We start from the raw sequence: 14,540 nt of genomic DNA on the forward strand, positions 1-14,540 counted from the left end.
CAGGCCTGCTTGTGGTAAACGGTGAAGTGTGTTACGTGACCTTGATTTTTTCATCAAGGAGCCTGGAGGAGAGCGAGTGTTGCAGAGAATGAAAGAGCAAGGAATCCAGTATGTCAATATGATGCTCAGAAACCCAAAACAGGATTAAATGGTGAAAGTTAGTAGTCCTGCACCCACACTGGTTTGAAGGATAACAGCGAATCCTACCTAGTTTTGTTGTGTGTACCTGCTTTGGGTGAACATTTGTTGAAACAAAACTGTCCTTGTCCTATTCTGTTCACATTATTCTTGCATAAGGTGATGACACATCAGTATTTTGTGTTTCTCATGGTGAACAGGAACTGTCTAGCAGCTAAACCACAGGCTTAAATTTTTGAGTTGACCACATCTTTCCCATTTTTCTGCGGGCAACCTGCACAATTCATTCCTTTCTATTACTTTCCACGTGGAAAATTTTTCCTCTCTTACAAGGTAGCAAGTGTCAATCCCTTCTTTGTCCCTTGCTTCTGTCCCCACTTCTCTGATGACCTTCTGCATGGGGCCTTGTGGTTTAGCAGGAAGGCTTGGCTGTGGTTTGAGGATCTGCTTTTCTGTAGCAGATTGAGGCCGGAGGCAGCGTGTCATCAGATCTGAACTTTTTTGTTACTGAATTTGCCCAAATGATTGGGAGTCCTCAGCCTTTCTGTCCCCCCACCCACTTTTCAGTTTAACTTGCTTTATTTTGAGGCTGTTCTTGCTTGGTAAAATGCTGCTGGGGAGGAGGGGGAACATTTAGGTTTTGTCTTTGTTTCTTACCATCTAATGGGCAACAAATTTGCCTGCAAGTTGAGTCTGTTTTGCGCATGACGGTAATTGGTAAGGGGTCTCTCTGCCTTTATCTCAACCTGTGAGCTTTTAATTTTATTTCTTACTCCTATCCTGTTGAGGAGGCAGAGCGGGAGAGGCTGGGTGGGTGTCTGGCAGCTGGCCAGCCAAGGTCAGCCCACTCCGGCAGCTTAAAAAGATGCCCCAGATTTCAGAGCAGCAGGATCTGTACTGTGCTCTGAAATTCACAACCCGTACTGCCTGTTCTTTCCTAATTCTATGATTAATGGTACAGTGGTTTGTAGGAATGCTGCTTTATTGAACAAAGTCAAAATAAGCATGAGGACAGTTCATTTCACTGGGGTGGAGATGTGGGGAGTTCAGGCCTTTCAACAAATGAGGAAGAAATCTTTTTCTTCTCCTACTAGCATGTGATGTAAACAGCATGGGCATAGCAGTATACTTGGAACTTAAATAATTTTCATGTGTGTCTGAGAGATTTATTTCTGTTGTTTGACTTCTAATGAGTCCAGTGCTATCTTTCTACAATGCAGGAAGAAGAATTTAAATGGATTTTACAAGAAGAAGTCCATGCCGTTTTGAAACAGCTGCAGGATATTTTGAAGGTAAGGTAAATTTCCTTCATTTTTTTTGTGTGTGTGTGTGTGTTTGCTCTCCCATGTGAGTAATGGTGGTAGATTTCCCCTGGAGTAAAAAATTCTTGTAGAGTGTGCATGCATCATGTCCATCACGAAATGTCCATCACGCATGTCCAGTGCTGTCTCAAGTGTTTGCTTACCCTCTGGTCTTGAGGACTCACAATAAAGCTAATTTCCCCTAGATTGCTCTGTTCTTGATCCTCTTTCCTGAGGCCTGCTTTGAAAAGGCACATGGAGGCACCCAGACCTGTCTGCTAAGTGTTTGTCCGAGATGTGAATATTTTCTGAAACAGAGAATCTGGATCTGCCCATAAGTCTCTCATGTGATGGTGGAAACGAGCACAATAGCCTCTAGCTGACAAGCTAGTACTGGTGCAATAATTAGCAGCATGCACTCTTCTCATTCAAAACTATCCTTCCCTCAATATACCCACTTCTCTGCTGGTACCTGCCAGAGGCTTGAAGTGTTCAGCTGAACCAGGCCTGCGGCACCTTCACCAGCCTGAGCGTGGGCTGCCAGGTTTGGCTCTTTCCAGGCAGCCAGGTGGTAAAGTGGCCAAAGGGGATTGTGTGCACGAGAGTTCACTGCTCTCCTGCTAGGTTAGTTTTCAACAGGCCCAGCCCCTTAGTGCTCTGAAGTTTTGGTGGAGGTTAGTGGGTGATGCAAGAGCAGAGGCAAAAATGTGGAGGTGAGGGGCAGGTGCCAGAGGAGGTAGGACTGCCGTAATGCTGAGCTGGGACGTGACTCAGTAGCAGGTGACAATGACCTGCACTATCTGTATATATAGTATCTGTTTTGAAGAATTTGTAATAGTTTTAAGGGTGAAGTGTGATTAAAGGGCAGTCACCAGCCAGTATAACCAGACGAGAGGGCTGGTCTTTGCTCCAGAGTTCCCACAGGCAGTGCTTGTGCTGTGCAGCCAGGGCAGGGAGCACGCGGAGAGATGCGCAGTGCCATGGCGCCCAAGGGCATGCAGAGCCAGGCTTTGTGGAGTGCCACTCCTGCGGCGGACAGCTTGGTGGCCCTCAGGGCACTGGCTGCCTCGCCTGGCTCTGGAGTGTGGAGCCAGAGCACGAGATTTCCAATGCCTTTTGCCACAAGCTGCACGCACTAAGCCTTCTCCTGGGCTGTGCCTGTCCTGCAGGAGGACAAGGGAACATCTGTGTGCTTTGCTAGGTGGGTTGCAGGAGGCTTGCAAAGGCTCTGCATTTGGCCACTTGCCAGTGTCTGTGTTTCTGCTCTTGCCTTTTCTTTGTTACTGGCTTGTGGTGCGCCAGGCCCAGGTGGATGCTCCAGCACTTGCTATGTCCTTTCTTGAGCAGGAGGCCTCTCACCGGTTCGCCCTGCCCGCCAGTGGCTCGGGAGGAGCCGTCAAGCAGGAGAACTTTGTGCTGAGCACATCGGGGTAAGTGGCCGTGGCGGTCAGTGGGTCGCTGCTGCTCTGCCAGGCCGCTGCGGGGCAGCGGCCCGGTGTGTGCCGGGGGTTTCCCTTTGTAGCGAAGCGCACTGTTCCTTGAGCACCTGCGGCAAAGGACTCTACAGCACCCCCAGAGTAAAGGCGTTGTCTTTAATATGAGATTTCGCCTTAAGGAAAACAAATGAACAAATTCTCATGGCAGGTTAACATTAACACTCCGTAGCCATGTTCCCGGGGCTGCCTTAGCCAGACTTGTGCCATTTCCTACTGACACCTGTCATATGGTCATTGACCACACGCTGATGTGTTGCATCAGTGTGCTACTGTCAGCAGTTTTGCCAAGGGGCATTTTTCTGATTCTAGGTGCAGAGAGTTGCAGTTACAAGACCTGAATTCTGCCCTTGGCTCAGTTTCTGACTCTGACTGTGGACAAATCTTAACCTTTGTCCTAATCTCCCTAAAATAACAATAATGAATCTACTTTGCACAGAGCAAACTGAGACCTGTGCAGAAGGTGCTATAGAAGTGCAGTTCTTCTGAAATAGCTGTCCATTTTTTGATCTTCAGCATAGGCCTCGGTCTTGAATAGCTACACTCTGGTAGCGGTCACAAGCTTGTGAAGTAGGAGACCTTAGTCCTTAGAAGCAGCATGGTGAACATTTTATAGAATGGTGTAATGATTCTGTATTGGGTTTGAAGGTTGCATTCTTCAGATCTTGAAGTATTAAAGTTGATTCTAGTTTTCATTCATTATTGTTGCAAGGTGGGTCTTAAAAAGTGTTGATCTAAAGAGTCTCTAAATGTCTGGTGTATTAAAATGTACGGTATGGCTAAACTGAGTTCTTGAAGGCCCAGCTACTTCAGTCTTCCCCCATGGTTCATTGTAGATGTAAGCCATCTTGCAGGACCTTGTAAAGGGTTTGGGGTGTGGGGTTTTTTGTTTATTTAGGGATTTTTTCTTGTTGGAGGGGTGGGGTCATAAAGAATATGACCTTATGACTTTTATGACTGCAGCAGCTGGCTGCAGGCCCAGAGCTGGGGACTTGAATGTGTATAGAGTTCATCTTGCATCCCCCAGCTGACCCCTGGAAGGAGGGGAACTTGGCTACCTCCATGGGACAGGAAGGGATGGTGTCAGGTTGGCAATTTTGGTAGGTGTCTCTTGCCTCCTGTGGTTTGTGTTGTCCAGATCTTTCTTCTCATTCCAGCACAGACCAGGTGAAAGGTGTGTTGACGCTGCAAGGAGACGCCCTGTGCCAAGCTGTGAGTACTTGCTGTGCTTCTTGCTTTGTACTACCATCAAGGGGAGGTCATCCTTATTACACTTTGATGACCTCAAGGGAGACATCATCCTTATTATGCTTTACCAATGATTAATAAGTATTCTTTGTCAGTTTTCCCCAATAGGCCTTAAATCCCTAACATTTCAGCAACTGTTGAAATTTGTCAAGATCCAGCTTCTAACCCTGCCACACACACACTCTGTGGTGAGTGGTGGAGTCGACTTTCATGGGTATTCCTTGCCTTTACTGCCTTTGTGGTGTAATATCAAATTTCTTTGGGGGGCTTCTGAGATGAGGTCGTGTGTCCTGCCTGGATGCCAATTCACTGAATGCCTTTCAACTTGACCTTTGTATTAGCAACTTCCTGTAGGAGGACTGAGGTTCTGGCCATGCCAGATCAGCTGAAAGCAGCTTGCCAAGATGGTCTGGGAGACATAGTGGAGTGGACTGGCAGTCTCCACATTCTGCATATTGGTATTGCTTGCTCTCATGGGTTTGTTTCTTTCTTCAAGGATGTTAATCTGAAAATGCCCAGAAATAATCAGCTCCTCCACTTTGCATTTCGGGAAGACAAGCAGTGGAAATTGCAGCAGGTACTGTTAACTTTAGATACCTACCCCTCTGTAGCGTCTGCACCCTCCAAGCAGTAGCTGTAGCCCCTCGCTTTCCGAGAGAGAAGGTCATGTCCATCCCTCAATAGCTCCAGTGGTAAAAACAAAGAGGGGGAACAGAGGCAATTAAATTCAGTTATAGTTCTAGGAGAGAAAGACCAATGAGCTGAAGGCTGTCTGCATAGCAGTCATCATCTTTTAAAAGGAGCGCCTAAGGTGCCTGAGCAGTACTGGCCTTGTGTCTGCTTATAAAACTCAAGCTAGCAGGGCAAAGAGCAACTTCAGAGGCTTTGAGCGGTTAGCTCTCATTCTCTTATGGAAGCATTTCTTTATGCCGAGAACAAATCTCACTTCATTGTGCTCTTGTAGCATAGCTGAGTTCCCTCAGTTAAGGAGTTAAAGGTGTGAGGCCATCTAGAACATTGAATCACTTTCCCACCATTTTACTGGGAGATACCTGATTTCAGGACCTGATCTGGTGCCTGATTTTGAGGGCATAGTTTCCCACAGTTACTTTGTCATAGCTGAGTAGGTTGGAGAAAGATGTATTCCATGTGCTTCACTGTGCCATGGCTCAGATTTTTCTGGGTGATCAGTGCATTTGATATTGAGTACTGTTTCAAATGGCTGCTTTGGCAGCGGAGTGGAAGCTCTACCTGGTAACTTTGTAGAAATCTAGAAAATGGTCTACGTGAGATGTTAATGCCAACCTGGATTTATTGGTAGTCCAGGTTGTAGCTATCAGACTGTTTTGCATCTACAGTCCTTGAGTGAAGAACCCAATAATGCGTCTAGGCAGCAGTGGATGATTGTGTTAGCGAGTGTCTGGTACTCAGAGACAAATGGCCTTGACATTTCAGAAGTCACCATTTTCTTAGGGCCAACGAGATAATCAGGAAAACCTCTACTTCCTAGTGTGTGTTATAGAGAGTGTTTCTTTAATAGGGCTGTATTTGTAACTTTGCAGATCCAGGATGCTAGAAACCATGTTAACCAAGCCATTTACCTGCTTACAAACAGAGATGTAAACTACCAGTTCAAAACAGGCTTGGAGGTTCTGAAGGTGAGGAGAAAGCCCTCTCTACTTGGGTAGGAACATGCATTTTTCTTCCCTCCATTTGTTTTTTTAAACACAGTTAATGCACATTAATGTCTTGAGTCTCTTGCTGGAAACGGATTCCCAGTTGTACCCATATGTACCTGTGTCAAGGAGTATCCATGTGACCTCATATCTGATATGAATCTATACCAGTTTAGCATCAGTAGCAGGGTTGTACATCACGGTGAATGGTAATCTGAGCACTCGGTGCCCTGTTGTGCAGCAGTGATATTCTGGGAGCATCTCCCTTGATCTTTTTTATATGATTTGGTTACACAGCTCATGTTCTTCCCTGTCAGTCAGTGCTTTTGGTGAGAGAAGAAATGAGGCAGTTATTAGAAAATAAAATATTTCAGTTAGTACTTGTGATTTACTAATGATGACAAAGTGCCTTCTCACTTGCTAGTAGTAGTTGATGCGGTCTGATACAGATCAGGTGCCGTGTGGCAATAAAGCCCAGCCCTCTGCTTGGAAATGTTCTCTGAAGCTACCAGAATTTTGACTTACTCATTAGAATCCATCACAGTATCAAACATGAGGAAGCTAAACCTTTTTAGTCTCCACATGGGCAAGGGCTGCTAATGGGAAGAAGCTAGTTGATAAAAGTATTTCCTTTTTACTTTTGGGTGGAAGTAGGGGGGATAAATCAGCCATAATATAAAATGCCTTCATCTTAGCAGTTGTGAGCTCTATAACAGACATATGTTGCTTCCTGCTTTTTTTCTGAAAAAGGAAGTCTGCCTGAATAGAGCCTTTGTGGTTTCTGGCAGGACTGGACTCACAATGAGCTGATTCTTTTCTCTAGTGCCCTAGCTCATAGCTGGTTATGAAGTGGGGGGCCCATTCCATAGCTGTTGTACCAGTGATATGTGAATGGGGAGAACTAGAACACAGCTTGTTGTTTTTCCTTAATGCCCGCTATTCCGAAGAGCTGATGAGTTTGTCGATACTTCTGTGGCATCAGTAACTGATCTCATGTTCTCTTCTTATTCTTCTAATGAATAGCTGTTCTCTCTTCAGTCCCTGGTATTAAACACTCCTGGCCTGTCTTACAAGTGCTATGGTGGTGGTAGCTGTTAAACTGCATTTATGTGTGAGCCACCTGTTCCCAATAAGTTCCTGAATTCCTGGAAGGGTGAGGAGGTGGTGGTGGTGGTGATTGTTGTTGTTGTGGTAACACCTGCAAACGGCTGTAGGATTCTGCAGCACGCTATCCAGAACTGTCCAAGGATCGCCACTCAGCAGTGTACTTTATGTTACCTTGTAGCTTATGGATGCTGTGATGTTACAGCTCTCAAGAGCCCGAAATCGGCTTACCACTCCAGCCACTCTGACTCTACCAGAGATTGCCTCCAGTGGTCTCACAGTAAGTATGTGGTGGTCTAGATCTCCATACAGTCTGGCAGCATGCAACAGTTAGGATATTGTGCTGCATCCTGGTGGAAGTGGATTTTTGAAGTGTCTCCTGAGGTAGAAAGAGAGAGCTAAAGTAGGTGCAAACCCTGAGCATTTTTGGCTGCTCTGTATCTTCCTGTGGGAAAGCAGATGACTTGGGCATGAGGACTCTGGTTCTCAGAGAGTAAGTTCTATTCTCTGCCTGGGAATCTTGACCAGGGGTGATTTGCCCTTGTGAACACTGCTCCATCCTCTTTTGTCACCATCATGCACACACCATTTGATCAAGTGCAACAAGAGGAACAACCATTGCCTGCAAGCTGCTCAGTCCTTGTTTCTTTTCTAATGTCCCTCTCACTATGAGGTAACTGTAGTGTGGCTTAGAAAAAGGTAGTGATTTCCCTGCATTAGAAATAATGGTCCTTTCACTGACAAAGAAACTATTTTCTCACCAGAAAATGTTCACCCCTGCTCTGCCTCCAGACATCCTTGTGAATTTCTATATTAACCTGAACAAGCTGTGCCTGACTGTCTACCAACTCCATGTGCTGCAGCCCAGCACAACCAAGGTGACACCTACTATCTCTTGAGCCTTGTTTATTTACCTCTCCCTGTGTCCCACTGTGAGGAGGAGATTGCACTGCTACATGGTGCAATGTTATACGGATAAGATAATGCAGAAATGATTGCACCTGGTGTTAAGTGTCTGTGTTTAGATCTGCTGCAGACAGAGCACTGGCTCTAAATTTAGTTTGGGTCATGGACACTTAGCCCAGAAGAAAATACCAGTACTCTGGAGAAAGCCGGTGACTATTTTTTGCCAAGTAATGCTTTATCTTACAATATAGTTTGATAATTTTGCGTAATTTTGGAAGGACATAATTGTATTAATCCAGTTTACATCGAAGGTAGCATCTTGGGTTTTCTGAATGGAATTTTGAGGGATACTTTTCTGCTTCACCTGTTGCATTTGGGTCAGCTTGATGTCCTGTAAAAAAAGAATTAAACTCTTAAGTTTTATGAAATGCAGTCCTTCTATAAGGATATTTTTCCTAAAATCTATCTTTTTCTTCTGGATCTTCTCATCTTATTTTTGTGGTGCTAAAATTTAGGGCTAAGTTGTCCTCAGCCCCTATGTGGAATTTTTTTCATGAAGGAGCAGGAAGGGATCAAATGACATTGATTCTATATGAATGGAGTATTCAGGCAGTTAGAATATAGGCATTTCTTGATGTCAGGCTACTGAAAGTGCAAACCTTAAACATCCTCCTTCTAAGTAGTTTGTTTACTGTGTCAAAATCCTAATGACCTTTTCCTTCTCCTCTAGAACTTCAAGTCTGCTGGAGGGTCCATTTTACACAACCCTGGAGCCATGTTGTAAGTACAGTCACTGCAAGGGCTGTATAACAGGTGTAGGAGTATGATGAGGATGAGATCCAAATAGCTGTACACAGCTTTGATTGTAGAATCTATTAAGTGGAGAAGCTGGACTGTCACTTTCTGTGGCTGTGCCTGTGAATGCACAGGTGCCCATAATAGTGTTTCTTTAATGATTGGGTCATAAAGGCCCAAAGATGTGACTTTTCAGGATACGGCCCACCCATACAGTTTGTCTAGAGATGAGAGTTGTCAACCAAAATGAACATTAGGTTATTGGCATTGCCACCTGCATTTCCTGCCTTTGTGCCTCTCTGGAAAGTGGTAAAGTTTCTACCTTAACTCTATTAGATTTAGCTTAACTCTAAATCTGATCAGAGGTAGACTGAGAGTCTGCATTCTATAACTTTACCAGGTGCTGTTTTAAATGTAGTAGAAATCATAGTGATCTCTTCTGTGAGAATGGAGGACAGCTGAGTTTTGTGTTCTGTGCTGTTTTGTGTGAAGCTGTGCTCTTTTTTTTCCCCTACTCCAGTGAGTTTGGCAACCAGCGGTATGAAGTCAGCCATGTCCATAAAGTGGAATGTGTTGTACCATGGTTAAATGATGCCCTTGTCTTCTTCACAGTTTCACTGCAGCTTTGCCAGCAGCTGAAGGACAAGGTAATGGCCTCAGAGAAGGGGCTTTGTTTTTAACTCTGGATTTTGAGAGGACCTCAGATCTCCTAAAAATCTGATGTGATGTTATTCTGTACAACTTACATATAAACTGAAAACAAGCGACGAATCAATGCTCTGGAGCCAGGGAGCTGGCTGGCACTGCCTAGCAGACAGCCATCTGGGATAAGTGTAGTAGTGTGGCAGATGTCTTTGCTGAACTAGCAGCTAGATGGAGAAGAGCAGGTAGACACTTTTGTGTTCTCAGTCATGAGCTGGATGTGACAAAATGCCAAGGTGCTGGAGAAGGAGGCATGAAGACCTCATCAAACTAGATTCCAGTGTTCAGTTCCAGCTGTGCAGCTGACCTGGCTGCCACCTTGAGCAAGTAACTTTGTGCTCCAAGCCTCTTCAGTGACAATAGCAGCAAATCTGCCCTTCTGCAGAGCAGTGCTGGAGCATGTAATGCTATAAAGCTCAGTCTTCATGCACGCATTATATGCTCTTTCTTCTATGGGCCAAGATATACAGGAACTTAGCTACTTTTCTTCTTGCTTTCCAGATCTCTGTTTTCTCCAGTTACTGGAACTACAGGCCATATTAATTCTTTGTGGAGTGTCCAAACCCTTACAGTACTTCCAGTGTCTCCCTGTTTGTTTGCAACATGCCAGCTGAGTCCAGGTCAGCCTGAGGAGTGCTCTGGTTCACTACCATGTGGTGCTCCAGAGCTTCCACCTGTCTTTGTTCTCATGTGGGTTGTGTGGTTTACACTTTCTGAGCCTGTGATGAATTACAGTAATCCATTACAAGGGATGGGGAGTTGTGGACCACTCTCTCTAACTGTATTTGCACACAGTGCTGTAACTAACTGCTGGACTGTGAGCTGGCTGGGAAGGGATGAAGACAGACTAACTTAACACACCACAAAAAGTGTAGGCCGTGCTGCTCCATGTAGTGAAATATGTTGCTGTGATCTGGTCCAGCTGGGGTTATGACCAGCCCTGAGCTTCTTCCTCTCCTATCTGTTCATAGTCCATGTCCATGTTATTGATTCCCCTTTGGGATCATTCTTGCTTGCTGCTGTTTGAACTTTTTTTTTTTTTTTTTTTTTGTACCCTGGCATCAGTGTGATAATTTAACTTCTTTTTCCCTAAGCCCTAGTGGGGCCAATTGGTTTTTTTCAGGTTTAGTATCTTGTTTTCACTGCCAGCCTTTGGAGCTGCCTCGGTACCTTGAGCATAGCTGTGCAGTCTCACATCCTGTCACTAAACCCAAAGTGAGTACCACTTTGTTACTACAATTTGCTGCCTGACTATGGATGCTGCAGTATGTAACTCATCCTTCTAGCCATTGATAACCGTGAAATAAAGATACTCAGACCTGCCATGCTCCTGCGGGCTGTCAGTGCTGAGAATGAAAGAGTATCAAAGATTATGCGCTCTCTTAACAAGCGAGTGGCTGTTCTTAGTTATGCATGCTGGATTACTGTTATCTTACTGGGAGGACAGCAGAGGTCTCTGAGGGCGGAGCTGGGCAGCTCTTCCAAGGCTGGGCCTGGTTTGTGTAGCCTCAAGCCCAGTGCTGTCTGACACCCAAATACTACCTGAAGTACTTTTCCAAACTTCCCTTGATGGTCATGTTTGGAAGAGGCTGTAGGTACTGAGACTGGGTTGGGCTGGCTCATGAAGCTGACTGTCAAGTGATGAGGAAGCATCACCTGTCTCCTGCTTTGTTCCAAGCTTAGCCCTGTCTAGCCCATGTTTCTGGTGACTTCCCTCACTGGAGTACCTTACCCGTGAGCTGAGGTGAAGACTGGAGGCTCACCATGGTCCCTACAAAATGTCAGCGCCATTGGAGCCTATCTTGACAGCATGATTGGAAAGCACCAGGATTCTGGTGTTTTCCAAGTGCTATCCAGAGCACTGTGCTCAAAAGGCAGAGATCACAGAATCACAGAATGTTGAGGTTGGAGTTGGACCTCTGGGGTCCATCTGGTCCAATTCTCGTGCTCAAGCAGGGCCACCCAAAGCCGATCTCCCAGGACTATGTCCAGATAGCTTTTGAATAGCTCCAAGGAAGAAGACTAGAGATAGATATGTTGCTTTAATTTTTTTTTCCCCCTCCTGCATAGATCTCTGCTCTGGGCATGTGTGGCAGACCTTGTCTGTGACCTCCCTTTGTGTGATCCCTGGCATCCTGAGTGAGTTAGTGCCAGCCTTGTTACTGCTGTAGCTTCCCTTCTCTGAGGACTTGACACTTGGTGCTGTGCTTGGTCTAACGCGTGATAATATTACAGGTTGCAGGCAGTAACACAGCCTACAAATGAGTATCAGGCTGTGACCGACGAATGTGTTTGTTAGTAAGTAATGAAAGGTGGAAGGTGGAAAGGCCTGGATGGGCTGATGCAATAGCAGACTCATTACTGATTCCAGCCAATTAGCCTTATGACTTGCTGCGGTCATGAACCTGGGTATTCATTTACCAACCCTTGCTCTGTTCCAGCCATTTTCTGCTTAGAAAGTGATCATGCAGGTGTGGAACTGCTCACCATTAACAGCTTCTCGGATGGGAGTATTTTTATAGTTGTTAACATCTCTGGAGCTGTCTGTACTCTTCTTTAACCCTCCCTGTGTGTGGAGGAGGCTTCTTTTTTAATTCACACTAGTGTGTGCAGTCCAGTCAATGTTGCCATATCCTCTCCAACTCAGCTTCCTGCTGAGGGGGATATAACATGCAACCCAGAGTGTGGTTCTTCTGATGAAAATGGTCTTTGGTTCTGAGGACAGAAGTGTGTGAAATGGAATACCTGTCCTGATTCCAGCTCTGATACACAGTGGCTGTGTCGTGAGGACTGCTAGGTGACAGTGGCAGATGCTGCAGGGCAATGCCTAGGCTAGTGTTACAGTAGAACAGGGTAACAGCATGGTAGGTGGGATTCCACAGGAAAGGCTGACCCAGAGCCCTGGGCTGGTACCCTGTGATTTGAAAGATAAAACAAAGGTCCACCAATTGGAAGACTTAGTCTATCTCTTTTCCCCACTAAACCTCTGAGCGCAGATGAAAATTTTACAAGGTCCTAAGGGCTCTGCTTTTGCAGCCCAGTGAGGTTGGTACTGGGACAGCTACTAGCAGCCCACCCTTCCCTTTGCAAATGCAACTGAAGTGTGCTGTGGGCCACAACCTTTGGCAAGTGCTTGGCAGTACAAGGTGTGTGTGAAGTTTGGGCTGCCCCCCAATACTGCAAGGGCTTTTGATTGGTACATGCACTGATGAATGCTGCTGTGCGCCTGGAGCAGAATGAAATAATCAGACTGCCTGCCTTTTCCCAGGCTGGGTTTTTATTCTCTCTTTTTTTAGCTTCCTTTGGGGAAGTTATAGTTCTCATGAGCAAAACCTTTCCTGGTGGCACCTTTCTTTTCCCCTTTTGCCCAGGGAATCTCTACTTTGTCTTCAGGGGATAGAGGTCTGCTGCTTAGATCACTGGCTGCTTGCTTTTGATGGGTCTTTTTTGATGCTTTTGAGTTGATGCTGCCTGGATGCCGCTGGTTCTGGAACCACAGAAGAGGCCTGTGCTGCTGAGCTTCTGCATGCCTTTCAAAAAGGAATTAGAGTTGCCTGAACTAAGATGGAGAAGACACTTGCTGGCCAGCTTTCAACAACAGCACTGCTGCAGGCTAGTGGCAGAGCAGAACCACAGACTAAGAGAGCAATGGAAAAAGTTTGTTTTACAGCTGCCTCTAGTCTAGCTCAGTCTGAGCACCTATTTCTGCACTACTCCACAGAGTAGTGACAGACAGCGAGCAGAATCATACACCTCTCTTCCCGGCATCTCAGCACTGAGCAGACAAGGATGTCTCCTTGCTGAGCTCAGCTAAGGCTAAATGTTTGTAAAGATATAATAATTTTTTTCCTGGAGTTTGAGTTGAAACTACAGGTATTTGTGTGTGCTGATGCCAGTCTGCTTAAGTATTGCCACTGCCAGGACTTGCTTGGAATTGCACCTAACATCCCTGGCCTCATCCTGTCTTCCAGCTATGGTGGAAACATTGGAAGGGCATGTACCACGACTCCATTCATGAGTCTTGGCTGCCTTTCAGGGTGCCACCTTCTGTAGCTGGTGTTCTCAGAACAGAATCGGACCTTTCTTGTTTTGTATGTACCCCAGCAAAAAAGGCCACCCTGCCCCATCATGGGATCACCTATGGGGACACGGAGTATCACCCGAAAGCAGAGGGACTATACTAGTTGAAAGCCTGGCTCCACCAGGGTGCCAGGTAAGAGGGTGATGATTTTCAAATTGGAGGCATTAGTAATCTTCAGGATGAAGAACAAGCTTTGTCTTTGGTGCCCCCAGCATCCCCTGTGAAGGCCATAGGGAGGAAGGAGCCACTGTTTTCTTGCCTAGAGCAGCTTCATCTTCACATGCTCTTGTGTCCCCTGGGAAGAACTGTTTCTAAAGTTGGTGCAGCACATAAAGGAAACTGGCTTATTGAGGACATGCTCCAGATGTCTCTGCAGGGACTAAAAGGTTTCCCAGAAGCTGTGGCTGTGCTTTGAAGCACCTTCAGAGCTTTATGCTACCTCTTCTAATGGATGTTCACAGCCAGGGACAGCGCTGTGCTTTGCTTTAAGTCCTGCTGCAAATGAAGCCTGTAATGGAAGTGCTAGAGCCCAAAACCTTGAAAAGAAGCACAGCTGGGCCTCCCATTCAGTTGTCCCAGAAGGGATCTTAGTGTGAGGGTGCTCCACAGCATGTTTTGGTGATCAGCAAGTGTAAGGTTGGAAAAGGATTCCAGCCTCTAGCTGAAGGGGAACAATAGTTTCTCCTACTCTCTCCTTGCCCTCACTCCCTGGTGGTTTCCATGGCTGCTGGCTCTGCATGGGGGAGCACCTGTTCTCCACTTTGACTGCAGTAGCTGTGGATGATCTGTGGCTTGTAGCTGAGAAGTCTGCATTAAGGTACTGTATCTTAAGGCGATTGTGGGGTGGACTGACTCAGGTTGGTGCATTGGCCTAGGATGGCATTGCCAGTACCGTGCAATACCTCATTCATCCACATACAGAGAATAGGAAGGGTAGTCGCTGAGGTTGTAGAGGAAGATGGAAGTGATTGGGCAGCTCTTGCCACTCATGGTGAAGATCTGTAGGTGCAAAGATTTGTAGGAGTCTGATCTGTAGGTGCAGCACAGGAAAGAAGCAGGAAGAGTTGTTCTGCCCAGCTGTGAGGTGGAGGTGGGT

The 14,540-nt window shown here is 46.0% G+C and overlaps 1 protein-coding gene across 1 annotated transcript; it reads left to right on the plus strand.

Annotated features, from left to right (window-relative positions):
- Nucleotides 1-842: 842 nt before the first annotated feature.
- On the plus strand, nucleotides 843-10,015 carry ROGDI (rogdi homolog (Drosophila)). The gene is made up of 11 exons (XM_010296496.1): nucleotides 843-848; nucleotides 1,359-1,430; nucleotides 2,787-2,869; nucleotides 4,090-4,144; nucleotides 4,677-4,757; nucleotides 5,743-5,838; nucleotides 7,142-7,240; nucleotides 7,725-7,838; nucleotides 8,597-8,646; nucleotides 9,182-9,308; nucleotides 9,865-10,015. The coding sequence occupies exons 1-11, from the start codon at nucleotides 843-845 to the stop codon at nucleotides 9,904-9,906; spliced, it is 825 nt and encodes a 274-aa protein (XP_010294798.1). The 3' UTR covers nucleotides 9,907-10,015.
- The last annotated feature ends 4,525 nt before the right edge of the window (nucleotides 10,016-14,540 follow it).

This window comes from Phaethon lepturus, unplaced genomic scaffold, assembly GCF_000687285.1.
Source record: "Phaethon lepturus isolate BGI_N335 unplaced genomic scaffold, ASM68728v1 scaffold38041, whole genome shotgun sequence".
Taxonomy (NCBI): domain Eukaryota; kingdom Metazoa; phylum Chordata; class Aves; order Phaethontiformes; family Phaethontidae; genus Phaethon; species Phaethon lepturus.

What these genes read in the sequence shown, in the direction of transcription:
- ROGDI (XM_010296496.1), top strand. An exon ending in TTTGTGCTGAGCACATCGGG is followed by an intron (nt 2,870 to 4,089) that starts GTAAGTGGCCGT and finishes TTCTCATTCCAG; the next exon opens with CACAGACCAGGTGAAAGGTG. An exon ending in AGCAGTGGAAATTGCAGCAG is followed by an intron (nt 4,758 to 5,742) that starts GTACTGTTAACT and finishes GTAACTTTGCAG; the next exon opens with ATCCAGGATGCTAGAAACCA.